Below are 26,031 nucleotides of genomic sequence, written 5' to 3'. Positions count from 1 at the left end.
TCAAATGGCATGAGTTGTCTCTACCCTACGGCTTCCTTAACTAGCTAAAAAGATACTGAAATGAAATGGGTGACTTTACAGTGGTCTCTGTGCTAAGAAACTCAGAAAAGAGAGAGAAAGAATGAGAAGAAAACAGTAGACTATGAAGCTGCCTGTTTAGGAGATTGAAAACCAGGAAGGAAGGCATGTGTCCTGCTTTGGCCGCCCTCATAGTCAGTTTTTTCCCCCAGAGGGGGCTCATGGGCTTTTGTCAAACCACCGCAAGGAGTCACACACACACGCAGCACTGATTTGGAAGACGTGAGTTCATTGGCCTGCCTGGAAGAGTTACTGGGCAGGGGACGCTTTGTGAGAGCTCAGTTTTAGGCCCCTCCCTTGCTTCTGCGCAGGTGCAGGAAGCTCTCCACCGTCTTCTGCACAGCGTCGTCCATGGCGACCAAGGGCTGATAGCCCAGAGCCTTTTTGGCTTTCTCACAGCTGTAGTAGTGGAATGTGCCAGCCAGTGCAACACGCATCGGGGTGAATGTGGGCTGCAGTCGGACAACGGGACTGATGAGCATCACGAGCAGTGCCATGAGGAGGGCCAAGTAGTAGGCCACCCAGTAGGGAATGTGGTACTTGGGGGCCTCATAGTTGAGGCCTATCAGGATGCGGGACAGGAAAGTCCAGAAAGGGATGGGCTCGTCGTTGGTAATGTGAAAGGCCTGGTAAGAGAACAAGATGTTAGGAACACCTCGCCAGCTGTGGGGTAGGGGTCGGGGTGTGGCGGGCACCCAGCACTTGGAACTTGGAACTCAATCCCAGGCAGCTTGTGCAGTGTAGGACTCCTACCTGGGGAAATCACTGGCCACTCTGTGCCTCCTTACCTACAGAAGCCAAGCTCTTTTGCAGGCCAGCCCAACCCTGAGGTGTACATTAAGCCCATGCAGACTACATCCTCACATGTTCAACTGTCACAGTGTTTCCTGGGACGTGATTCCAGCCCTGGCAAGCGGCTGCATTAAGGGGCAGAGAGGGAGGGTGATGAAAGCTGCACCCATTGGCCAGAGCTTTAAGTGAAGCTGATACTGCACTCAGGAAGCTGCATTTATTAATTTATGAATTGACAATCATGATAGATAAAACTAATTTTATCTTGGATGCAGTGGAGGTCTGGCATAATAAAAGACAATTAAGCTAGTCAGCTCTCCGATTTGGGTTGCCCAAATCATGTGATCTGGCATGATATGTATTTGCTCCAAGAGGACATTAACCTCTGCCCAAGGGGGCCCTAAAGTGGTTCTACCATGACACCAGGGCACCAGGGCAAAAGCCAATCCCATGCCAGGGAGAAAAAACAAGAATAAAAGCAAACATGAAGGGGCTGGACGAGGCAGGCACCTTACCTGCCCACCAAGGGTCGCATCCTTGGAGAGGTGTTCTGCAGCCAGAATGTGTCCATGGACCACATTCTCAACAAAGGTGAAGTCCACCAAGTTCTTCCCATTTCTGCACATGCACAAGGAATGGGTTAGTCCATGCTACAAGCCCCTGAACGTTGGGTCAAGGGCACCCCCAAGCCTTTGTATCTGAGATACTCCCTGCATGGTGGTTACCACCTGCCTTGGCTGTGCCTCTGGCACACTTGGATGACTGCAGTAGCTAAAAACATGCACTAGCTGCAACTCTTGGGGCATTCAAGGTAGTGCAGTACTTTAAGGACCAATGAATCTGAAGGCTTGGTGCTCTGGCCCACCCCTATCACGTGAGTGTGGCCCACAAGGACACAGATAGTTTCCCAGTTTAGCTGAGAGGGTGTAGTGTGGCTGACAGTGTCTTCCCCAAACTCCTGCGCCTTTAGAACTAATGAGTGTGACCGTATTTGGAAATGGGATCACTGCAGATGGAATTAAATTGGAGTGTTACTGTAGTGGGTTGGGCCCTTAACGCAACCTGACTGGTATCCTTTCATGAAGAGGAAAATTTGAATACAGTTTGTGAACCTAGAGGCAGAGACAGGAGCAATGCATCAATAAGCAAGGGATGCCCAGGGTCACAGACTCTCCCTCATACCCTAGAAGACACAAACACTGCCAACAGCTTCATTTTGGACTTCTGGCCTCCTGAACAACTTGTTATTTTTAGGCACTAAGTTTGTGTTGATTTTTTATGACAACCCTGGGAAATAAATTCAGAGGGCAGCAGAGGTCACTGCTATAGTTTACATTGTTTGTACCTCTCTGGCCCGCATTTATATGTTATAATGCTAATTCTTAATTTGTTGGAATTAAGAAGTGAGGGCTCTGCATCAACAGGTGATTCATGAGCCCCTCAATAAGATTGACATTATTGTATCAGAGACTCGCAGGAACGCTTACCCCTTGTACTACTTGAGGCCACATGCAGGTAGGATCTAAAAGGAGTGGGCCCTCACTGGACACCAAATGCACTGGCACCATGGCCCAGAACTGGAAGCTATACATTTCTGTTGTTTATGAATGACCTCGTCTCGGGTATTTCATTACAGCAGATGTATATACAAAATAGTCACATAAGAAACAAGGAAAAAAGCTGCTCCATGAATATGAATGAATCTGCTCTCCACCAATCAGGGAGGTGTGGAGAAGAGCAGACGGGATGAACCTACCCAATCATAAACTTCATCTTTCCATTCCTGGCTGCATCAACGAGGATGGGGACCAACTGGGGATCCCTGGGGCCGAAAATGCCATGAGGGCGGATGGCTATGGTTAAGAAATTCCTCTCAGGATCATTGGCATCCAAAACTGCCTGCAGAAGAGAAACAGAAGGAGTGTGCTCAATGCAGACTCCTGGATCTGAGCCACGACAGTCCCTCACTGGCAGCGCACTCCTCCAGGGGATAGAGTGATGCGCTCTGTTGACGTGCAAGCCACTGGACAGCATTTTGCTTTGGGCTGCAACCCACATCAGCCACTGGCATAATTCTCAGCCACCTCTCTGTCTCACCCATCCTCCACAATCTGCAAATGCAGGAGAGACAGCTGCGTGAAAACCAGACAGCTCAAGTAGAAAGCCTAGGGCTTGGATTCAAAATCTAAACATGTAAGTGCAGCCAGAAGTTGTGCCTTGGCTGAAGTCTGGGTGAAAGAGCTGAAGTTTGCAGGTTGGTCAGTTAGTCATGAGCCTTCAGTGGGGCTGCCGCTGCCAAAGCATATGCCACAGCAGTACGCAGGAACTCCAAGCGTAGCTACAAGCTGCACAACATGGACCACAGTGGTCCCATATGTAATGTTACATCACCAAGCTATGTTGTAGCTGCCTTATTTCGTGCAACAGTTCTCTATGATGTATGTATGGTGACAAAATTGTCAATGATGCATCTTTTAGAATGTCTCCTGATCAGTAAGTGACATATAACTTAAAAGAAAAACAGTCATTGTCTCTACAGTAAAACAAAATAAACAAAACTTCCTGAAGCACTGATTATATTTTCACTAAAGACAAGAAGCATAAATCATAATGGTACCTAACCTGATTAGACAAGATGACTCAAGTTGACTGCTTCAGTACCTGTACATGGATCATTAACTGCTGTATCATATGACCAGGGGCTTCTTCTCCAGGGTGTCAAAATGCTTGTGCATGTTTTGTTCTAGCAATTTTAAGCTACTGGTCAATTCCTAGATCAGTGTCACCTTTGGCTCATTATCAGTAACAATGTCAATGATCAGAATGAAGCCAAAAGCAGCTGTTGATCTTGGCTGAAAGGAGACTACTGGTGAATTACTGTTGGAGTCTGCAGTCATTTATAGGCACTGTCAATTTCCAGTTGTGCACTTACAAGTCATTAAAACTGAGATACATACAGTCTGAGCCACAGGTTCACTTGGAACTTCTGGATCTAAAGGGTTCGCAGGCACCTTGGATGAGGTTGCACAGGGTCTTGAGGTGACTAAAATTCTTGCAGGGCCCAGAGAAAGCTCTGCTGTTCCTTGGGGCTAATCTGAGTAAGTGGGAGCTCCGAGAAGTAGGATAGCATAGCAGGAGACTCAATTCTAGCTTGTAAAGGTCAGGCCTCCACTCCCTGGTATTCAGAGGCCCTCATGTCCTATGGAGCAGTTCTGCTGGACCTTCTGAGTTGAAGACATAGGCAACAGCACAGGCAGCCAGTTGCGTGCTAAGCTCCAGTCTACTTTGAACTGGCCGAGAGACCTAAGCTGGCACAGTGTGCTGCAAACACCTGGGTGCGTAAAGCTCATAGCAGCCTAGGTAAAGCAAGTTGTCTGTAGCTCAGGTAGACCCTGGCGTATCAACAGTCTGTTCTTGGAGCCAGCGGCCAGCAGGGTCACCAGAACTCCGACAGCCTGGACGCACAGTGGTTACTACTCCACCCAGACTGCTGGTGAATCCAAAGCCACCCAAAACTCAGGTGCCCCTTGAGGATGCTGGTTTGCTAAGTGGAAAAGGATTTTTCCGTGAAGCAAAGCCAGATCCTTCTGTTGCTTATTTTTTTAAATTAGAGAAGGCAAGAGTACTGTTAGGAAGTTATGTTCAGTCAGAGTAGTGGCTACACACTGGGAACCATCAGAAATTGCCCCTAGTTTCTGATGTCCACAGCCTGCAAGTGAGTCCGTATGGCAGGCAGTTCAGACACACAGGCCATGAACACAAACTTCAGTGTCCTCATCTGCAATAACTGTACTAGCGCCTACCTTCTGGGACCACTGTAGTGTTTAGGCAGGGCAGTTCCTGGAAAATATTCAGAGTAGTATTTTGCCTCACTGAGTTCTTATTTTTTTTACAAATAGTTTTCTTAAAAATATATACCCTAGGTCTGGCATGGCAGCCTAGTGGCTAAAGTCCTCATCTTTCAACCGCTGGGATCCTATACGGGTACCAGTTCATGTCCTGGCTGCTCCACTTGCCTTCCAACTCCCTGTTTGTGGTGTGGGAAAGCAGTAAAGAAGAGCCCAAAGCCTTGGGACCCTGCGACCTGCATGGGAGACCTGGAAGAAGTTTCTGGCTCCTGGCTTCACCTACTCGAGGAGTAAACCTGCAGATGGAAGACCTTTCTCTTTGTCTCTCCTTCTCTCTGTAAATCTGACTTTCCAGTGAAAACAAACTTTAAAAAAAGACTATATACCCTTACGATAGCCACCCAATTGATTAGTTGTAAGGTACGTACTCTCTCCTGTAAGATCTTAGTCTCGGTGTAGTAATCTATGGGTTTCATGGCATAAGGGAGGTCTTCAGTTCCATTCTTTATGTCGATACCTTCAAAGCTGACACTGGCACTGCTGGTTAAGATGAGTTTCTGGCAGGGGAAGACAAGAGTCTGGAATTACTGCTATCCCAGTTGACCAACAATCAGCTATGAAAGAGAATGAGACGGCATCTCGCCAGCAGCTTCCCATATAAGGCATTGCACAAATCACTTGGTGACACACCATCTTAAAATAATCCCAAGACAACCATCTTTTGTAGCTGTGTGACCTCCAGACACATTATAGTCTCACATTCTAAAACACTTACAAAAAAATCTCACTGCATCTCTGGGGAAGAAGAACCTTTCATAGTATTTCGCTATGGCGGTGATTCTCCAAGGAGAAAGAACAGCTCACATAGCATGCGCTGGTAGAGTACTTATGAGAATAGAATAATTCTTCTTTTTAAGGATTTATTTATTTTTATTGGAAAAGGAGATTTACAGAGAAAAGGAGAGACACAGAGAAAGATCTTCTGTCTGCTGGTTCACTCCCCAAGTGGCCACAACTGCTGGACCTGAGACAATCTGAAGCCAGGAACCAGGAACCTCTTCTGGGTCTCCCATGCAGGCTTGACTGCCTTTCCAGGCCACAAGCAGGGAGCTGGATGGGAAGTGGAGCTGCCGGGATTAGAACCAGCACCCATTTGAGATCCCAGTGTGTGCAAGGTGGAGGATTTAGCCACCGAGCCTTCACACTGGGCCCATAGTAGAATAATTCTGAAGAAATGTTGTCCTCCTGAAGGAGTCAAATTCAATGAGATAGAGAGGGAAGGTGGGTACCAGGGGCTGAGGGAGGCTGTTTACTAGGGATAGAGTTTCAGTTTGGGATGAAGAAAAAGATCTTGACACAGGTGGTGGTGATGGCTGCAAAACGATGTGAACAGTTTAATGTCACTGAGCCATACACTAAAAATGAGTAAACAGGGGCTTAGTGAGGTAGCCTAGTCGCTGGGGTCCTTGCCTTGCTTATGCTGGGACCTCAAATGGGAGCTAGTTCATGTCCCGGCTGCTCCACTTCCCTTCCAGCTCCCTGCTTGTGGCCTGGGAAAGCAGTCGAGGATGGCTCAAAGCCTTGGGACCCTGCACCTGTGCGGGAGACCCGGAAGAAGCTCCTGGATCCTGGCTTCAGGTCGGCTCAGCTCTGGTCATTGTGGCCATTTGGGGAGTGAATCAGCGGATGGAAGATCCTCCTTTCTCCTCTCTATAAATCTGCTTTTCCAATAAAAATAATTAAATCTTTAAAAAATGAGTAAAATAGTAAATTTTGTGTGATATATAACTTTATCATAGTAATAAACATAAGCAATACCTGAACCCTGCAACTTTTTAATCAGACTAATAAACCCTTCAGAGCCTCCTGTGATCCATGTGTACAGAGAATAGGACAAGCCCAGGGGCCCAGCAAGTGGCCCTTCAGGAACTCAGAGAAGCAACCCTAGCCATCCAGGAAGGCAACAAGGAGCGCCAGCTGCCCCGCTCCCCACCCGGCACGTGTTCCTGACAGCACTCACTCCGGTTTTCTCCCTACCTGAACTCCAGCCTCTCTGCAAGCTTCAATGACATTCTTGGTGCCAAGGTAATTCACCATATAGAAGAGTTCCTTGTTGTTACTGGACGGTGGGGGTGATGCGCAGTGGAAAACGGTGTTTACACCTTTCAGAGCTGGGTACAGGTCCTGGAAAAGCAAAGACAAAATCATCACTCTGGCTTTGAACAGGACGCTGGTTTTCTCACATTCTCACTTTCCTACAAAGTGTGGCTTGTAGGCCTTCTTGCCTTTTCATAATTCTTCAAGTGACACGGAAACACATTCCTGCAAAAGACTCCAGTAACACAGAGGTACACAGGCTAGAAACTAAGTTGTTCCTTTAATTGCTCCCCCGCTCTCTTAATAAGTCCCCAATAAAAAGGGAGTTTGGGGCCTGACAAATATGTGGGATCCGGGCAGACTGCCGGGCTGTAGGTATGTGGGATACCTGGGGCGGGGATGGGGATGAAATTCTCTGGGAAGGCAAGCCTACAGATACAGGTTATGAACCATGTGACCCAAGTGCCACAACCATGAAAGACACTGGAAATAGCCATGTCTAGCTGTATTCTCACTGTTAGCTTAGATATGACACAGCAGCCTGAAGATTTACAAACAGGCATATTTAATTTACTGCCAAAAGGAATCGGAGCTCCTGCCAAAAATGCTGACTGCAGTTTTCAGCCACAAAAGACACCAGATAGGACCAGGAATGCTTTGTCATGCCAGAAGGAAGGAAGAAAGCTCCCTAGACTACTGTGGTCCTGTTCAAGTGACTCAAGAGTCAATATAAGGAAGTTCCCACTGGAGAAAAAGGGAACACTTTGATCACGAGTGAGGACATAGAGCTTTTTAAAGAAACTGGTCAACAGAGAAAGAATCATATAAAATGTATGTATGGTACAAACATTTGAGGTACTAAATGAAGAGAATGACAGCATGTCACCATTTTGCTAAATATTAATGCAGTAACGGGATCTAGTTATAATTCATGGTTGTCACCGAAAGTAAGACGACCATGACTGACTTGCCTAGAGTCGCCAATGGGCATCTCTCCACTTTCCCTTTCTCTCTCTCTATACACCAGTGATTCTGTTTAGAAGCCACTTTGGTTCTAAACTCTTTATCAGGCATTTCCGAAGCACAAATATATTATCATGAATAACCAGGAAACAATGTTCACACTCAGGAATTCTAAAAGAATAATTATTGGATGAGAGCGTCCTATTTTCAAATTTCCTCAATTATCCACATTACATCATTTATAACCATTTTAAGTTTTAAATTTTTCTAAATTTTGTTTGTGAGGCAAAGAGGGATATGGGGTGGAATAGGGGAAAAGACACTGTTTGACTCTCTAGATGCCTGCAGGCTTGGAGTACTCCGAAGACAGAAGCCTGCAACTCATGCTGCGTCTCATGCATGTGGCTGCCAGGGGCCCAGACACTGGAGCCTTCATTACTGCCTCCCAGGATGCACATCACGAAGAAGCAGGATTGGAAGCAGAGCTAGGATTCAAACCAGGTAGTCCAAGATGAGATGCTGCCCAACATCTAGGATGTAGTCATGGAGCACACATTTCACAAGCGCAGTTCAAAGCATTTTTGGAGGGCCCAGCGTGATAGCATAGCAGTTAAAGTCCTTGCCTTGCACATGCCAGGATCCCATATGGGCGCCGGTTCTAATCCCGGCAGCTCCACTTCCCATCCAGTTCCCTGCTTGTGGCCTGGGAAAGCAGTGGAGGACGGCCCAAAGCCTTGGGACCCTGCACCCACATGGGGGACCTGGAGGAGCTCCTGGCTCCTGGCTTTGGACTGGCTCAGCTCCGGCTGTTGTGGCTGCTTGGGGAGTGAATCAACGGATGGAAGATCTTCCTCTCTGCCTCTCCTCCTCTCTGTATATCTGCCTTTCTAATAAAAAAAATAAATAAATCCTTAAAAAAAAAGCATTTGTGGAAAAATGAAATTAAAAGATATGCAGTTTCGGTGCAAAAAATTGACACCCATGTATATATATGAGAGGCCTTCAAAAAACTAATGAAAATGCATGCTATTAAAAAACTGCATAGAGTTCAATTTTTTTGCATCAAAATATATTTACCTTTTAATTTCACTTTCCAAAACTTTATTGAAGTACCTTCATATTTAGTTCCCAATATATATATATATATATAGTGTATATATATATATATGTGTGTGTGTGTGTGTGTATATAGTGTATATATATATGTGTGTGTGTGTGTTCTAATCTCGGCAGCTCCACTTCCCATCCAGCTCCCTCCTTGTGGGCTGGGAAAGCAGTGGAGGACGGCCCAAAGCCTTGGGACCCTGCACCCGTGTGGGAGACCTGGAAGAAGCTCCTGGTTCCTGGCTTCAGATCAGCTCAACTCCTGCCATTGTCACCACGTGGGGAGTGAACCAGCAGATGGAGTATCTTTCTCTCTGTATCTTCTTCTTTCTGTAAACCTAACTTTCCAATAAAAATAATACATAAATCATTTAAAAATATATCTTTTTATTTATTTGAGAGGTAGAGAGACAGAGTGTTCCCATCACTGGATGGTTCGTTCTCCAAATACTTGCAACAGTTGGGCATAGTCAGGAACTGGTATCTCAACCCAGGTGTTGCTATGGTTGGAAGAATTCCTAATTCTTCCTGTGGTCGGAAGAGACCTCAGTACTTGAGTCAGCATTGCTGCTTCGCAGGACACGCAGCAGCGCTGAGCGCAACTGGAAGCAGAGCTGGAACTCGAAGCCAGGCACTCTGAGAGGAGAGGTACAGGCGTCTTAACTGCTGGGCCACCTGGTTGCTGCTTCTTCTGCAACAATTCTTTGTGTTTCCTTTCTTTTAACAGTGCTTTTTCATTTTTTTCAGGGGGTTAGTTCAGTTAGTTTACAGACCATTTCTTAATTTGGATTTGTTTGTTTCCTCACAACTGATACTGGCTACATTATTTTGGCACGAATACTGTATCTGTGATGTCATGTCCATATCTCAGGAGGCACAAATTTGTTCCACTGTTGCTCATATTAAGCTGGACCACTTGGTCACTGAAAAGGCCTTTTACCTTTTGTAATCTATAAGCAATTTGTGGGTGACAATTATATCAACTAATTTCAGAACTCATTGATGGTCCTTGCCTGGAACATTTATTAATTTATAAGTTGCCAAATGGTGACACTCCAATTCTAGCTGCCTTTTATACTTACAAACGTTTTTAAAAAAATATTTTTATTGGAAGGCAGAGTTACAGAAAGAGGAAGAGATAGAGAAAAAACACCCTCCATCAACTGGTTCACTTCCCAGACGATGGCTGGAGCTAAGCTGATCTGAAGCCATGAGCTAGGAGCTAGAAGCCAGGAGCCTGGAGTCTCTTCATTTCTCCCATGCAGGTGCAAGGGTCCAAGGCTTTGGGCCATACTCCCTTGCTTTCCCAGACCACAATCAGGGAGCTGGATGGGAAAGAACAGGTGGAACATGAACCGACACCCATATGGGATTGTTGGTGCTTGGAGGCAATTAGCTAATTGAATCATCATGCTGGGCCTTACATTTATGAAAGTTAACATTGCTCTATAAAGTAGAGCATAAGAACTAGGGGACCAGGGAGGCAAAAGCAGTGGTGACACCAAGGAGTGAGCAATAAGCAACCGGCTAGATGTCTGGGTAGAATGATAGAACTGGCGCTTGTGCGGGAAGGAGAGAACGCGACACTCGGAACAGCTACTGGTGATGACAACGGTCTAGGAAACGAAAGGAGCGGAGGCCAAGAGTGCTGACTGTGAGGAGGGCAAGCAAAGGGGAAGTAAAGGATTGTATCTACACGAATGCTGACAATCATGCCACAAGTGTTGTAAACAAAGCTGATATTAGCCAGGGGCTGAAAACACTAAGGAATTAAGTGGAGTCACCTACTATGGCACTCAGGTGGTTGTGGATGGCTCCCATAAGAAGGGATTTGTTGGTATTGCCTTCAAAGTTTGAAGGGGCACAGGCCAGAGTAAAAGAGAAAGAACAGTCTGGAAGTGATGATGATGAGTAAGGAAGGCTTTTACCCTATTCTCACAGTCTGAGATGTGAGCAACGGGGAAAGAAAATATCTGTGACTTTGCAGAGAAGTAATGTCCTAAGAATTCCAAGAAAAAAAAACAACTGCAAGGCAAATGCCACCAAAGCCATGAACAAGAAGGACCTGACAGGCTCAGGGAATTCCTGTGCAACATATGTGACATACCAGGGATTTGCACACCAAACCGATCAAGAAGGAAAACAAGGCAACCACAAAGAAAAACAGGCCAGTGGCACACAGGAGGAAACACTAATGCTAGTCACCCGCTTGGAGGTGAGGGGGAACATAATTCGGAACATCGTCCAGGTACCATTTTATACTCTTCAGAATGGTAACACCAAATAACCTAATTATGCCCAATATTAGCAAGGCCGTGGAGCTGTGGGGATTCTGTCTCACTGCTGATGGGAATGTAAGACTGACAGAGCAGCTGGGCCGAAAAATTTGGCAGCATGTAATACAATTCCAAATACTAACACATTTACAACATGCATGACACTTGCAAATGTTGTGCTAAGTGAAAGAAATTAGATTATGTGTAACCTATTATATGATTCTATTGTTACGAAATGTCACTAACAGGCAAATTCAGAGACAGAAAGCAGTTGAGTGCTTTCCAGGGCTTTGGGGTAAGAAGAACAGGGAATCGAAAACAGGATTTCCTTTACAGGCAATGACAATCTTCTGGAATTAAAGAATGCGGAACAATTATACAACTTTGAGGTTATCTGAACTGTACACTTTAAACATATAAAATGTATGGCACATGAATTCTAGCTCAATTAAAAAAAAAAAAGAATAGGGGCACGGCATGGTAGCTTAGTGGCTAAAGTGCTAGCCTTGCACATGCCAGGATCCCATATGGGCACCAGTCTGTATCCTGGCTGCTCCACTTCCCCTCCAGCTCCCTGCTTGTGGCCTAGGAAAGCAGTGGAGGACGGCCCAAAGCCTTGGACCCTGCACCCGTGCGGGAGACCCGGAGGCTTCGGATTGGGCAGCCAGCCAGGGGACAGAAGAGCTCTCTCTCTGTCTCCTTTTCTCTCTCTGTAATTCTGCTTTTCAAATAAAAACAAATATTTTTTTTTTTAAACAAATGTCTTGTGGTCCAGCCCTTGTCTTTTTGAGTAAATGTCTTGGCACAGCAGTTGGAACACTGCATCCCCCAAAACCTTCTTGGTAAAACTTCTGTGGTAAGTTTGACTGACATATAGCCACATCTGTTCCTTTAAACACTTACCATGGCTGCTCCTACATTACTGCAGCAGAACTGAGCAGCTGCAACACAGAACTTAAAGCTCTCCGACTAGGAATAAGGATGTGGAGGCTGTTCAGTTCTTTACCACAATGTCTTTTAAAAAAATATTTATTTTTTTATTCATTTGAAAGGCAGAGTTATAGAGAAGAGAGGGAGGGAGAGACAGAGAGCTCTGTCATCTGTCAGCCTATTCCCCAATGGCTGCAACAGCTGGGGATGAGCCAGGCTGAAGCCAGGAGCCAGGAGCCTTGTCCAGGTCTTCTGGGCCATATACAGCTGCTTTCGAGGGCACATCAGCTTGGAGCCAGAAAGAAAGAGTGGAATAGCTGGGTGTTGCACTGGGGCCTGTGTGTGATGCCAGCACAGCACGTAGATGCTCAAGCTGCTACGTCACAATGCCAGTCCCTCTTTGATATAATATTAAAAAATTTCAAGATAAAGCATTGTTTTTTTCAAACAACTTAGCTGACTTCTGAACATAAGAAGTATCATGGTTTCTCTTCTGGGGCCTTTCGGTAATCAGCAAGGCTGCACAATCCATTACCTGTTGGCTGCAGAGGTCACCCAGAAAAAACTGCACCTGGGGATTATCAAATCCTTGGCGGATATCAAAAACATTGACAGTATAGCCCCTTTTCAGTAGCTGTTCCACCATGTGCTGCCCCAGGAATCCAGAGCCGCCAATCACTGTGCATTTCTTGGCCTGCAGGAAGAGAGGAATGGTGGACAAGACCAGAAATGTGAGAACTGGAAGCTGTGAAGATCCCACACTTAACATGTCAAGGGGCCCTGCACTGGCAGATACTGCTTTTTGCTGAAAACTTTCCGAGCCACATTGGCAATATAATACTCCCATTTCTATAACAGAATCCTAGTATTCAGTCACCAGTGCAACCTTCTTACCTGGGAGAGAGATAGCCAACTACGCTGGGATTGACTGATTGGATTCCAGGACAAGAGCTATGCTTTGAATTATTTGGTGAAAGAAAATGAAATGGTCTACAATCAAAACTGTACAGTCTTCAAAAGCACAGGAATGTGGTGCTTTCCCACTTGCAACATCAACATCTAATTCTTGGGCACTTCTCTAAGTCAAAACAAAAACAGCACCATTTGAAAGCCCGTGCCTGACGTCACCAGCAGTCTCAGACTTACTGGACAATGCCAATGCTGTTTCCTCCCTGATCATGTACTCTGGGCTCACCAACAAAGCCCTTCCTGCCTCAACCTGGCCATCTAAGACTGTCTTGATGGAGTCAGTCTGTTCCTCATATCAACCTCTTTCTAACGTACACCCTGGGAAGCAGCAGGTAAGGGCCCAAATAGTTGGGTCTCTGCCATCCATGTGGGAGATCCAGACTCACATCCCATCTCTTGGCTTTGGCCTGCGCAGGCCCATTGTTGCTGGCATTTGGGGAAGAGAATTAAGGGGTGGGAACTCTCTCTTTTCTTCCCTCCCTGTCTTTTGGTCACTATTTTTGTTTCCAACATTTGGCTTTGGTAATAAGTGCCTTTGTCAGGAGCATTCTTATGCAGAATGTAGATATGCAACTTCAGACAAAAGTATCCACTTATTTGAGTAGCTTAAATTTAGAACTTTTACTTCCTATAAAGTCAGTCATTGAGAAGAGCAACGGGCAATATTACCAGAGGAGTAAGGCTTTAGTGGCAGCCCTTAACATGTGTTCCTGTCTTGAAAAAAATCCACAATACTGAATTCTTAGTTTGAAGAATCCAAAAAAATGTAAAACTAGATGACAATGGCTGTTCGTTATAACCACTGGAATCTAGATTTGGGGGGGTGCTGTTGAGTGTCATTAAGAGCCTAATTTATAGAAATTGTGGACCACAGATGACAAGGAGCTTCAACCACAGAGCTCTGCTCCTGAAACAGGATGATGTGACAGCCCATGGGAGCCTCTTGAGGGTCTTTATTAAGATTCCTTATGAACACATTTTGCCTTGTTATGATTACGTTTTTGAAGGGTGATGTTCATTAGAAGTGAATCAGAACCTCCTAGAGGCCTGACCACGGCTGGGCTTAAGAATTCCTTCAAGTTCCCTTTGAGACTCACCACACTACGTAGGGCTCATGGGTCTTGCAGTTGCCACAATTACTCTCTGAGAGATGATTGCCCTCTGGAGGCCACATGAGGGCAAAGCAAAGCACCCAGCAGACAGGTCCTGCCAGATGGGTGAGTGAGGTGACCTATGGACATGCTATCTCCGAGATCCCCGTGTGACAATAGCTGCATGTGCTAGAACAGTAGGCTTTAGTGCACAGGTAAATGGCAGTGAGCAGCTGACACTGCTCCTACCTGATTTTGGACAGACATCTTTTTATTTCAGTACTTACTTTGGAAACATCCTCTGTCAACTGTGTCTGGGTGTCCAGGTCTTTCAAGGGGTCACTGGCTTCTTGCTCCATTTTAGCTGAAAATGTGGTGGTGCTGGCAACCAAATTTTCTCTTGGGAAATACATGTGTAGAGAGAAACATGAATGAGGTATAACCCAACATGTATTTAGCTGGTAGCGATCTAGGTGGATGCCATTCCCTACTCAAACAGCACACAGCTACTTCTGTGATGTAGACTGCTCTCTTAGAAAGGGGCACTGCTGGGACTATAACTCACCAGATTCTTGGATTAGAGGCAGAAAGGGCAGTCAGGCAAACAACCTTAATTCACCCATTTCAACATGTATATCCTTTGTTGCATTCCGTTATCCCTACTCTTTCAACTACTATCAATTTTTCTTGTGGTCCCACATACGTGGTGGCAGGGCACAGGCCTAGGAAGTCCCGAACTCCACTTCTGGCCAACTCGTGAGCTTTGTAAATCTGTTCCAGTCACTTTTCTTTGCAGCAGTGAAATGCATGTTATGCTCATCCCCAGGATAATGACGTGGGATGAGCAGAGTGTAACAACACAGCACTCTCCTGCTGAGTTAAGTGACAGCCATCCTGCACTCCCTCTCTGACTACAGCTCTGATTTTAAAATAAATTCAATATAGACTTACCCTATAATCCAGCAATTTCACTTTCAGTTTTTGGGCATATATCTCTCTCTTCCCCCTCCAAATTGAAAGCAATTTCTTAAACAGATATTTGTGCATTTATGTATATAGCAGTTTCATTTGCTTTAACCAACAAGGTAATACAACCCAAATGCCCCATGATAGATGACTAGACAGATAAAAAGTAGGGTCCATTTGCACAGTGGAATATTATTTAACTTAGGAAGAATATTTCGACATGTGTGACCATATGGATGACCCTCACGGATATTTGTAAAAATCTGTTATCATTTCATTTAAAAGGAAGAAATGCAGAGAAGGAGAGAGAGAGAGAGAGAGAGAGAGAGAGAGAGAGAGAGAGAGAGAGAGAGAGAGAAATCAGTCTTTCATGGTTCATTCTCTAAATGTCCACAACAGGCAGGGAAGGGCCAGGCTGAAGTCAGGAGCCTTGCACTCGGTCCAAGTCTATTGCAGAGGGGACAGGGACCCAAGTACTTGAGCCATCACCCGCTGCCTCCCAGGGTGTGTGCACCGGCAAGAAGCTGCAACTGGGGGTGCAGTCAATGTTGGTGCTGTGACTAAGTTAAGCCGCCAACTGCGGTACAGGCAGCCCACAAGGTACCAGTTCAACTCCCAGCTGCTGTGCGTCTGATCCAGCTCCCTGCTAATGACCCTGCGAAAGCAGTGCAAGATGATCCAATCCTCAGGCTCCTTCCTGCCACCCATGTGATGGACCCCAAAGAAGTTTCTGGTTCCTGGCTTCAGCTTGGCCCAGACCTAGCTTTTGTGATCACCTGAGGAGTGAATCAGCAGACTGAAAAACTCTGTCTCTCCTTCCCTATCTCTGTAACTCTACTTTCAAATAAATAGATCTTTACAACAAAAGAAAGGAGTACAGCCAGGACTCAAACCCAGGCACTGTGACAGGGGGTGTGGTTCACTGCTGCACCAACCCCCTGTCCCTCCAAAGGAAGTTACGTTCAGTGAAATAAACCAGGCACAGAGGGACTGAACTCACCACGGAGGCAAATTCATGGAAACAATGGAACGGTGGGTGTTAGGGCTAGGCGAGGGGTGGGGAGTTAGTGCTTAATGGGGACAGAGTTTCAGTTGGGAATGATGACGACTTCTGGAGACAGATGGCTGTGAAACAGTGTCAATGTGCTTAATGCCACTGAACTACTCACCTAAAAAGAGTTAAGATGGTACATTTTCTATGTACAGAAGACTAGCTCTGAACTACTGAAACGAAGACTACAAAGAGCAATATTGTAGGGGCTGGTGGATTGTTAAGATTCACACATCCAAAGCCTCTTCAAGTCATTTTCTTTTAGCATGGTAAGCTGCAGTAAAAATTCATATGTGTACCTACTGTGTACACTGGAATATTATGCCATGCTCTACCGGTGAAACCCAAGCTCCCATTCCACGTTTGATGGGAGGAAGAGGCTTGCTAACAGGATTTGATGAACAGAGAACTGGGTGAGCCCTGTCTCCTCTTTCTTTCACCTGGGGCAAGTTTGCACCTACTCAGTGCTAGAGAACCAAGCAAGGGGTCTTCTGTCGATTCCAAAGCAGACACTGAGGGATAAGGTTGCTCCCTCCTTCTAAAAAACATAGCTTCTTTATATTGGAAGAGGTTGTGCAACCCTGTTTCCATGTAGTGCTGTGCTGGAAGCCAGGATGTAGCCATCAAAAGCTTATCATTTTGGGCTGTGAACAGACAACTTGGACCTAAGCAGGGAAAAGCTCACAGACACCAAGCAAGATGTACTTCCCCCAAATCACCCAAGCTGTGGTGTTTGGCTAAGCAGGGAAAGCAAAGTAACATTTCTCAGATGTTTTGTTGGGTTCCTGGTGTCAGGAATCAAGCCTGCACAAGACTGTAGGAATTGCCTGATACAGACACATAGTTCCATCATGGATACATTTCTTTGAGAAAACACTGCAGAGCAGGTGTCCTATAGAAACCTAAGTAAGGTATCTCTTTGAGAAGTCACAGATGCAATAATGGAGATAAAACACACAGGATCAAATCACTGAGGCCTCAGTTTAGCCCTTAATATGCCGGGGCAATGCAGCTCCACCTTGTTCTTTCAGACCAGCCATGTGCTAGTGTGAACTGGCGGCAGACCACCTGGAAGCTCCTCAGCATGCCTGTGAGGTTAGCACATACTGCTCCCTCCGGCTGGAACACCTTCTGGCCCTTGTCCACAGTGAGCTCCTCCTCCCTCGAGGCCTGGCTCCACTGCCCCGTCAGTGAAGCCTTTCACCTCTTCCCAGGAATGTTGAGCTGCTGTCCTAACACTGAGCACATGAGGACGCTTGTTCTCACTCCCAGCTTGGCCCACTAGGCCGTGAGCCTGCAGATGCTCAGAACAGCATCCGTCCTGTGTCTGTGTCAGAGCTGCTGCGAGGCTCAAACAAGTCACTGGGCTAGGGGAGAGGAAGGAAAATGCTACAGGAACAACCGAGTGTCACCTCATTCATCCATTCATTTGTTCATTTCCTCGTTTAGCACCCCAGATTTCAGCCACTGCCAGGCAGAAGCTGCAGGAGACACAGCAGCAAGAAGCCAGCGTGCATTTCGGTGTTCAGAAGGAGTGCTGAGCGCCAGTGCGGCCGCCGAGTCAGCTGGGGAGGAGGCGGCGCCACAGAGCCAGCACATTCTGCTAACTGTGACAAAACTGTGCTACAGCCAAGTCTGAAGCAAGACTGGAAGCAAAGTCCAAAACAAGCAGCGACTGTGTGCCACCGGAAGTGGTAGGCAGAGGTGAGCGTTACGATAAAAAATGTTACTCTAGCCGAGATGTGGACAGCCTCTGCAGGTTTAAGGGCAGTGGTTGAGCTGACCAGAGCTGTTCATGGCAGCTTTTCACTTGGGGGCACAGGAGCCTTCTCACCAGTCATCAAGCACGCCACTCTGTGCTCCAGCTCTGAAGCACCCGCAGTGATGAAAACACCGACGCCTGCCCTTGGGAAGTGTGCTTTCTAGTGGAGTGGCAGCAAACAAGGTAGACGAGAGCACAGTGTGTACTGAGAGGGCAGTACCAAATAGGGTGCTTCAGGTGGCCTCAGCGAAAAAGCAGAACAAAGACTAGCAAGAAGAAGCGATGCAGGACCAGTGGAAAGAGTATACAGCAGGTGCAAAAGTTCGAGGCACATCCTGGTGGGAGCCAGGGGAAAGGGGAACATTTTGGGGAACAGAGAGGGCATACCATGGCAGGATGTGAGACCACGGTGGGATGTCTTCCCAGTACTACACGGAAGGTGAATGATGAATGCCAGATTTGAAGGAGGAGCAATTGGGCGGGCAAAGACAAAAGGAACGGTTTGTAATGGGCAGAACTGATCAGACTTAGAGGCTAGATAGGGAGGCAGGGAAAGGCTGAAATCTGAACATAACGTTTTGAACCCAGTTTCCCACTTTCAAAGAGCAAGAGGGTAAGGAGAGACTGTTCAACTCCAGGTGTTCTAGGGAGTTTCTGCTCTGTTCTCTGCCTCCTTAAACCAGTGTCAATGCTGGAGGAGAGGTGGGAAGACTGAGCCACGCACAGTCTGCCAGGAGGGTCCATCGCGATCCTCCAGCTCTGCTCCCACACTTCCAGTTCAGCTGTTACCCTGGGAATCCTTCTTCCAGAACTCCTGTGACTTTTCACACAAGGATGTTTTGGCTCGAAGTTCTCCTCCCTGGCTGCCTGGCTGTTTAGGTACCAAATAAGGAAAGTGGGCTATGAGACAAGTATCGCGTCTTTAAAAGTCCGCTGTCAAAGGACCCTGACTCACCGTCCTGGGCTGCTCCTGCGGCGTACTGCATTCATCTGCTTCAAGCCGGGAGTGCTGTCCCAGTGATACTCTCAAAGAGTAAGTCTATGTGCCAGCTGTCACACGCTTTGTGACGTCCTTCAGCATGCCCCTGCCTTGCCGTGGTCTCAACTATCCAATGAGTATAGTTCCCGCTGCCACAGGCAGGTCACAGTCTCCTAGGGTCTCTCTGACAACGCTGTTCCTAGCCCAGGTTAGGCTAGTTCAGAAACCGTCCCCACCCAGTCCTCCTGCCTTACTCCTTCGCTCACCCGCCCTGCCCAGTCGCAGACATCAGCGGCTAGCATCCAAAAGCAAGGCGACAATTCTTACCTTGCTTTCCGCTGGCGTCCCACGGTCGGCCTCTGAACCCACCACCAGCACGGACCAAACTCAGCCCGACAAAGTCCGCACCCTCTTCTCCCCGCCTAGTGAGCCGAGGATCAGCAGAGCTTCCTCCACCAAAGCGATTGGCTAGGCCTGGCGGCGGCTCAGCCAATAGGTGCTCACAATCTGATATCGCCCAATGAGGCGAGGTCTCATCCTTCAACGTACCACGCGCCGTCCAGGCCCGGGCTTGGCGAGGTTAGCCCTACCCACTCCAGCCCTAAGCCAATAGGAAGTGCCGGAGGCCAGCCGGCGGCCAACTGGGAGCAGGGCCGCGCGCGCGGGGAGGTGGGAATGGCGCCGAGTCTGAGTACGTAGGTTGCCGTAACAACGGGCAGCGGAGTGCGTCGGCTATGGTGAGTGCTGGCCACCTTGTCCCGCCTTGAGCCCCAGGACTAAGCCTTCGCGGGCCCCAACCGCTCTACGCCACTTCTCTTGCGCCTTGCTTAGCTTTTCTGACGCACTGCTCGTACCTTTATGTTCGTTCCCGAAAGGATAGGGCACACACGGCAGCCGCCCTGTCGGGCCTATGTTTTCTCGCTGCCTCCCCGACACCCACGGGCCTCTACCCGTCACTGGAGCACTGCCTTTTTCTACTCTCCTTCAGGGCCCCGTAGGCAAAACAAAAACAAAAACAAAAAACAAAAACGCAAAACAAAACAAAAAAAGGGTTCCAGCCCCCTTCCAGGTCTTGGCTTTCTCGGATACCAGTTTGGGAAGAGCTTTGCTGTTTTGATTGTTAAAACGTGTTTTGCAATTTAAATATAGGGCATTGCAGAGATGCGTTGCGCGTCTTGCAGAAGAAATAAATGTACCAAATATATTTGAGTTTTATTATTTGATGCAGGCAAGATAGTTATCTAACCAAATTAATAATCTTCATGCAAATTAGAAGCAAAGTGAAAGTCTGGTGGCTGTTTCTGCAAGTAGGATTGCTGTATTCAGGGAGGGCTGCCTACCCACAGTCAGTTACCTAGCCAACTCGGGCTGCTGCACGAGAACTGCAAGGGATCTCTGCTTGTAAAAACAATACTAAAAGGAAGGGAGAGTGCTTCATAGAAAGATTCTTTTTTTAAAAGCAATAAACCCGATTATGTCTCTTGCGAAGCAGAAATTTGGAATAGGTTAGTACAGATTTGTTTTGAAGGAGATGCAGGTGGCTGTCACTGTGGGTATTACATAACAGTGTGTTCATGTATTCATATAATGTCTACAGGCCTCTAACTTTAAGAAGGCAAACGTAGCATCCAGTGCCCAGAGGAAAAGGATGAGTCCTAAGCCTGAGCTTACGGAAGAGCAGAAGCAGGAAATCCGGGAAGCTTTTGATCTCTTTGACGCTGATGGAACTGGGACCATAGATGTTAAAGAACTCAAGGTAAGGCTGCATGTTGTTGCCATGCTGCCTGGCCTCTGTCCTGCTGCTTTCTTGTTCTCCCATTGACACTGTCCTACCACTTTTGCTCTCCTTCCTGCAGAAAGTAACAGAGAAGGGTTTTTGTGATCTGTTGTCCTGTGTTTAGTTACACCACTATTACAAAATGAAACTGATTGCAAATATCAGCTACATCAATGCTTGTTCCCCAGTCATGTTACCGTTACTCTAACAGATGCTAGCTTAATTTCCTAAACATTTAGTTTTGCTCCTGCCAGGTTTAAATCTGCATATTGACACATTGCTGTTTCCTTGCAGGTGGCAATGAGGGCCCTGGGTTTTGAACCCAAGAAAGAAGAAATCAAGAAAATGATAAGTGAAATTGATAAAGAAGGCACAGGAAAAATGAACTTCAGTGACTTTTTGACTGTGATGACTCAGAAAATGGTGAGATGGCAGGCAGCAGATTTTCTTCTCAGTGATGAATCATGTCAGTATAGATGGAAAAGCAAAGTCACTGGAGTCAAGTTAATGAGAATAGGCGAGCTCGCCTGATAGAAGATAGCATTTTTTACTGAGATTTAGCCTATCTGAATTTTCTGTGGCTTTCTTCAAGGCTACAGACAAAGACATTTCATCCTCTAAAGTAGCAAAGTGCTATCACCATTGTCATTTATTTTGCTACTGTCCTTTTCCAGCTGAGAAATCTTTGTCATAACCACAAGCAGTAAAAACTAGACACAAATAATTTTTAATTGCTTCTTATTCTGACAATACAAGGTCTGTATACTTTAAAGTTAGAAATGATTCTCTTCGATTTTTTTATTCTGGGCAACTCAACTTGAGGAGCGGTTCCTTCAACCATGCTTTTTGCTGCAGTGTGGACATGGTTTTTTCATGTTTGCAAGGTTGCATTCATCCATTTCCCCGTCTCCCAGTTGTTACCCTGGTAAAGGATCCAGAGACGGAGAGTATCTAAGCTTTTATCCTGCCAGGCTAGCCAACAATACTTAACCAAAGCTTTGAGCTGTCATTGGCCTCTTGCCTCATCAGTGTGGCTCATGTTCCTTCTTCCCCTCGCCCATAGCAACAGCAACCCATTAATGTCCTAGGTATGTTTCTCAGGACACAGGTCACTCCTCCACACCCCATCTCTGTTTTAACATGATCTAAACACAACACACGGAGTTCTTTTGGAACTGATTTAAGAGATGAGGAGACTCAGCATTCTTTCACACCTAGTCAGGCTGTGCCACATTTGAAGTTGGTCCCTACATTGTTTTTATCAAGTCTCTATCTTGTGCTGTTGGCACATGTCTTTTAGGAATTCTTGGAATTTAATTGTTTCAGTTATGTTGCTCTTCTGTTAAAGTACTTGGGACCCCAGTAACTCCCTGTGAACTAATCACTAAAATAGCCCTGTCTTTTCTCTCATTGAGGATGCCTCTCACACCAGCTTAAGCATTTTGATAATTTTATCGATTGATTCAACTTATTTGAAAAGCAGAGAAAGAGGAAGAGAATGTGAGAATGAGAGAGGGAGAGGCTGAGTATACGCATTGCTTGAGCGGTCTACAGCAGTTGTGGTGGAGCCATGTCAAAGCCTGGAGTCCAGAACTCCTGCTGCCTCTCTCACATGGGTAAAGAAGACAGAACTACTTGAGCCATCATCTTTTGCATTCAGAATACACATCATCAAGAAGCTGAAATTGGGGCCTGGCACGGTGGCCTAGCGGCTAAGGTCCTCACCTTGAACGTGCCAGGATCCCATATGGGCGCCAGTTCTAAACCCGGCAGCTCCAATTCCCATCCAGCTCCCTGCTTGTGGGCTGGGAAAGCAGTCGAGGACGGCCCAAGGCCTTGGGATCCTGCACCCGTGTGGGAGACCTGGAGGAAGTTCCTGGCTCCTGGCTTCTGATCGGCACAGCACCGACTGTTGCACTCCCTTGGGGAGTGAATCGTCGGACAGAAGATCTCCTTCTCTGTCTCCCCTCTGTATATCTGACTTTGCAATAAATAAATAAATAAATCTTTTTTTAAAAAAAGAAGCTGAAATTGAAAGCAGAGCCAGGACTAGAAACCAGGCGCTCGTTGCAGGATGCAAGCATGTCAAGTGGTGACTTTAAATGCTGCACCAAATGCTGCACCATTCCCTAATTTTAACTCTACCCACAGCTCCCATATTTTGAAGACTAATCAAGCTTCTCTATGGTTTGTGCGGAGTGTTTAGAGTGTGTTCCTTTCTATTTTCTTGCTTAAGTTTCTGTGTTTGTAATAACAATCTTACTCAATTTATCTTTCTAACCTGAGTGATAGTTGGCCTGTGGCATAAAGGTCATCACCCGGAAGAGGTGGGTACAGGATGGAGTGTTGAGTCCCCTGGTTTCTTTAGTGTTGGAACTGGGGAAACTCTGAACAAAGCCACTCAGTGGTATATTGGGTTAATATTTCAGTTTGCAGTGTCAGGTTCCTGGCTGTCTACAGCAGTTGCCTCGGATTGTGTTCTTTCTCTTGTTGACTTACACCATTGTAAGGGAAGGGGTGGCGGGGCAGCGGTGAGGCTGTGAAACTTGAGTCACCATGGTGTTTCCCTGCTAATGAGTTGTATGTTCTGCCTCTTAAGTCTGAGAAGGATACCAAAGAAGAAATTCTGAAAGCTTTCAAGCTCTTTGATGATGATGAAACTGGGAAGATATCGTTCAAAAATCTGAAACGTGTAGCCAAGGAGTTGGGTGAGAACCTGACTGATGAGGAGCTGCAGGTTTGTCATATGTCACACTGGAACTCTGAATTTGCACTTTTGCTTCCTCTGTGACTTTTCTGTATTTCATTTTCTTTGCCAGGAAATCTTCTTTTAAAGAAAGCTATCATACTCTTGTCCATTTGCTGGTGACATAGTATTTCCTTGATAGTCTGACAAACGTATGACCTTTTTTTCAAGTTTTACTTACTATTTTAGGTTTTGGGGGGGGCTCTTGGCAAGCTCTTCAAGCTTCCTTGTAGGTGACACATATGACAAAATATGACTTGGTTTTCAAATAACTGTGGGAGCAAAGTCATTGTAATGTTTTGGGTAGACTACAGTTGTCTGTTTGCTTAGCAGTGGTAAAACCCTATTGTATAGTCTCCTTTTTGTTTATTTTATTGATTGATGCTCTCTAAATCCTCCATGTCATGCAGGAAATGATTGATGAAGCTGATCGGGATGGAGATGGAGAAGTCAATGAGCAGGAGTTTCTTCGCATCATGAAGAAGACCAGCCTTTACTGAGCTATGTGGCGTCTTTCTTACTGCAAGCACACCTAACTAGTTTAGTGCCTGTCATTGTGTAAAGTCTGGCTTTTGGAGAATGCAAACTGTTTTCTCCCCACTGAACTCCATGTGTAACTTTAGTTATGACCTCTAATCTGTTCCAGGCTTTGAAAGTGTTCTTTGATTTTCATACTCTTTACAAAGTGACCTGCTGATTCGTTTAGTTGTCAAAAGCAGAACAGGAGGAGCACACTGCAGGGCAGAGAAGGGTCTTAAAGTATCGTCTACCTGCCGTTTTTGTTTGATGTGCTCTGCTCTTGTCATGCATTTCACATAGATGCACACCGCACAGCCTCTTAGACAAGCACACGCTGCACCCATGTTACCAAAAGCACTGGTCGTTTTTTCAGTGGTTCTAGTTTCTACTTAATGCTGGAGAGTAGTTTTCTCTTTTATAAAACCCACTGAACTCTTGCATTGGCATTTGGATGTATGTTAATGCTACTTGTTTTGTCTTAATAATAAAACCTTTCTTAGTCTGAGCTTTTGTTCTCTAAGGATGAATTCTTTAGCCTTGACTGTGAGTTCATCTAGTAAGAGATTATTAAAGATGGCCTGGTGCATACAAAAGTCCAGAATAACCCTTTGCTAATTTCCTGGCATGAATGGTTCTTGCTTTGGAAACCCATGGGTTTGTAAAACTTTTAGAATTGCTATTTCATGCCCTGCAGATAATTTTGGCAAAGTGTTAAATCTGAAAATCAGTCTTGTTGGGGAGAGCCAGGTTACTCTGACAGGAGGTCAGATGCAGCCAACCTTTAGTGAGTTTCTTTGCTTGTGCTGTCTCCTGGACCTGGGTTCAGCTAAGTGCCCTTATAGTTGCCCTCCTGCCAACTCGGGCTTTCCTGCGGGAGGAACCTGTGGATGATGTTAAAGTCAGCTCTAGGTGGGGACCAAGAAGGAGAGTGGAAAACGATATGACTGATGAGGTGCTTAGTCATGCACATGTGGAAAGAGACAGAAAGGGTTTTCAAACCTGGGAGCATTTTAGTGTCCTGCAGATTTAACTAATGGAGTGAAAATACCTGGGCAAATCTGAATTTCAGATCAACAATTTTTTTACTGTAAGTTTGTTGCATTTGGACTTTTTAAAAAAAGTTTATTTTATTTTTAAAGATTTATTTATTTTTGTTGCAAAGTCAGATATACAGAGAGGAGGAGAGACAGAGAGGAAGATTCTCCGTCCGATGATTCACTCCCCAAGTGACCACAATGGCCAGTGCTGTGCCGATCAGAAGCTGGGAGCCAGGAAACTCCTCCAGGTCTCCCACATGGGTGCAGGGTCCCAAAGCTTTGGGCCGTCCTTGACTGCTTTCCCAGGCCACAAACAGGGAGCTGGATGGGAATTGGAGCTGCCGGGCTTAGAACCGGCACCAATATGGGATCTCAAGGTGAGGACCCTAGCTGCTAGGCCACCACGCCAGGCCCAATTTATTTTATTTTTTATTGGGAAGGCAGATATACAGAGAGGAGGAGAGACAGAGAGGAAGATCTTTCATCTGATGATTCACTCCCCAAGCAGCCGCAATGAGCTGATTTGAATTCAGGAGCCAGGAGCTTCTTCACGTTCTCCCATGTGGGTGCAGGGTCCCAAGGCTTTGGGCCGTCCTCGACTGTTTTCCCAGGCCACAAGCAGGGAATTGGATGGGAAGCAGGGCCACCAAGATTAGAAGCAGCACCCACATGGGATCCTGGTGTGTGCAAGGTGAGGATTTTAGCCACTGGGCTACCATGCCAGGCCTGCATTTGGACTTTCTATCGTTTATTCATTGTTGATCTGAAATTGTGAATTACCTGAGGAGCTGTATGAATTTCAATTGCCAACTCTGCCTGGAGAGCATCCTTATGCCCTGGCATCCTGAGGCCTCAAAGGCCTGAGATTGTGGGCTTTGCCAAGTCTCCTGCAGAGGGTCTGTGCATTTAGAAATACTTGTTGAAGGAACCTAGACCAGACTCGCACGTGGATTCACCACAGAGTCCAGCACCTCCCGGAGGGTAGCCATTTGGACCCAACTACTTTTCTAGGTGCCATGGAGAGAACGGTTGCTTGACGGTTGTGA

At 46.3% G+C, this 26,031-nt stretch overlaps 2 protein-coding genes across 3 annotated transcripts; one reads left to right on the top strand and one right to left on the bottom strand.

Annotated features, from left to right (window-relative positions):
* Nucleotides 1-287: 287 nt before the first annotated feature.
* Nucleotides 288-19,287, bottom strand: NSDHL (NAD(P) dependent steroid dehydrogenase-like). 2 transcript variants are annotated; one of them, XM_012930740.3, is made up of 8 exons: nt 19,234-19,287; nt 14,436-14,547; nt 12,624-12,782; nt 6,756-6,902; nt 5,147-5,275; nt 2,627-2,769; nt 1,386-1,488; nt 288-704 (listed from the first exon to the last, which is right to left on the bottom strand). In XM_012930740.3, the coding sequence occupies exons 2-8, from the start codon at nt 14,505-14,507 to the stop codon at nt 363-365; spliced, it is 1,095 nt and encodes a 364-aa protein (XP_012786194.2). In that variant the 5' UTR covers nt 14,508-14,547; nt 19,234-19,287; the 3' UTR covers nt 288-362. The 2 variants fall into 2 exon arrangements, with proteins under 2 accessions (XP_012786194.2, XP_012786193.2); XM_012930739.3 differs by lacking the exon at nt 19,234-19,287 and adding an exon at nt 18,883-18,905.
* Nucleotides 19,288-19,398: 111 nt separating this feature from the next.
* On the top strand, nt 19,399-24,453 carry CETN2 (centrin 2). Its single transcript, XM_004598536.3, has 5 exons — nt 19,399-19,643; nt 20,504-20,662; nt 20,978-21,106; nt 23,283-23,420; nt 23,840-24,453. The coding sequence occupies exons 1-5, from the start codon at nt 19,641-19,643 to the stop codon at nt 23,927-23,929; spliced, it is 519 nt and encodes a 172-aa protein (XP_004598593.1). The 5' UTR covers nt 19,399-19,640; the 3' UTR covers nt 23,930-24,453.
* The last annotated feature ends 1,578 nt before the right edge of the window (nt 24,454-26,031 follow it).

Source organism: Ochotona princeps, chromosome X, assembly GCF_030435755.1.
Source record: "Ochotona princeps isolate mOchPri1 chromosome X, mOchPri1.hap1, whole genome shotgun sequence".
In the NCBI taxonomy this organism is placed as follows: domain Eukaryota; kingdom Metazoa; phylum Chordata; class Mammalia; order Lagomorpha; family Ochotonidae; genus Ochotona; species Ochotona princeps.
Note: the sequence above shows the minus strand (reverse complement) of the source record. Positions and strands in the feature narration are given on the sequence as shown.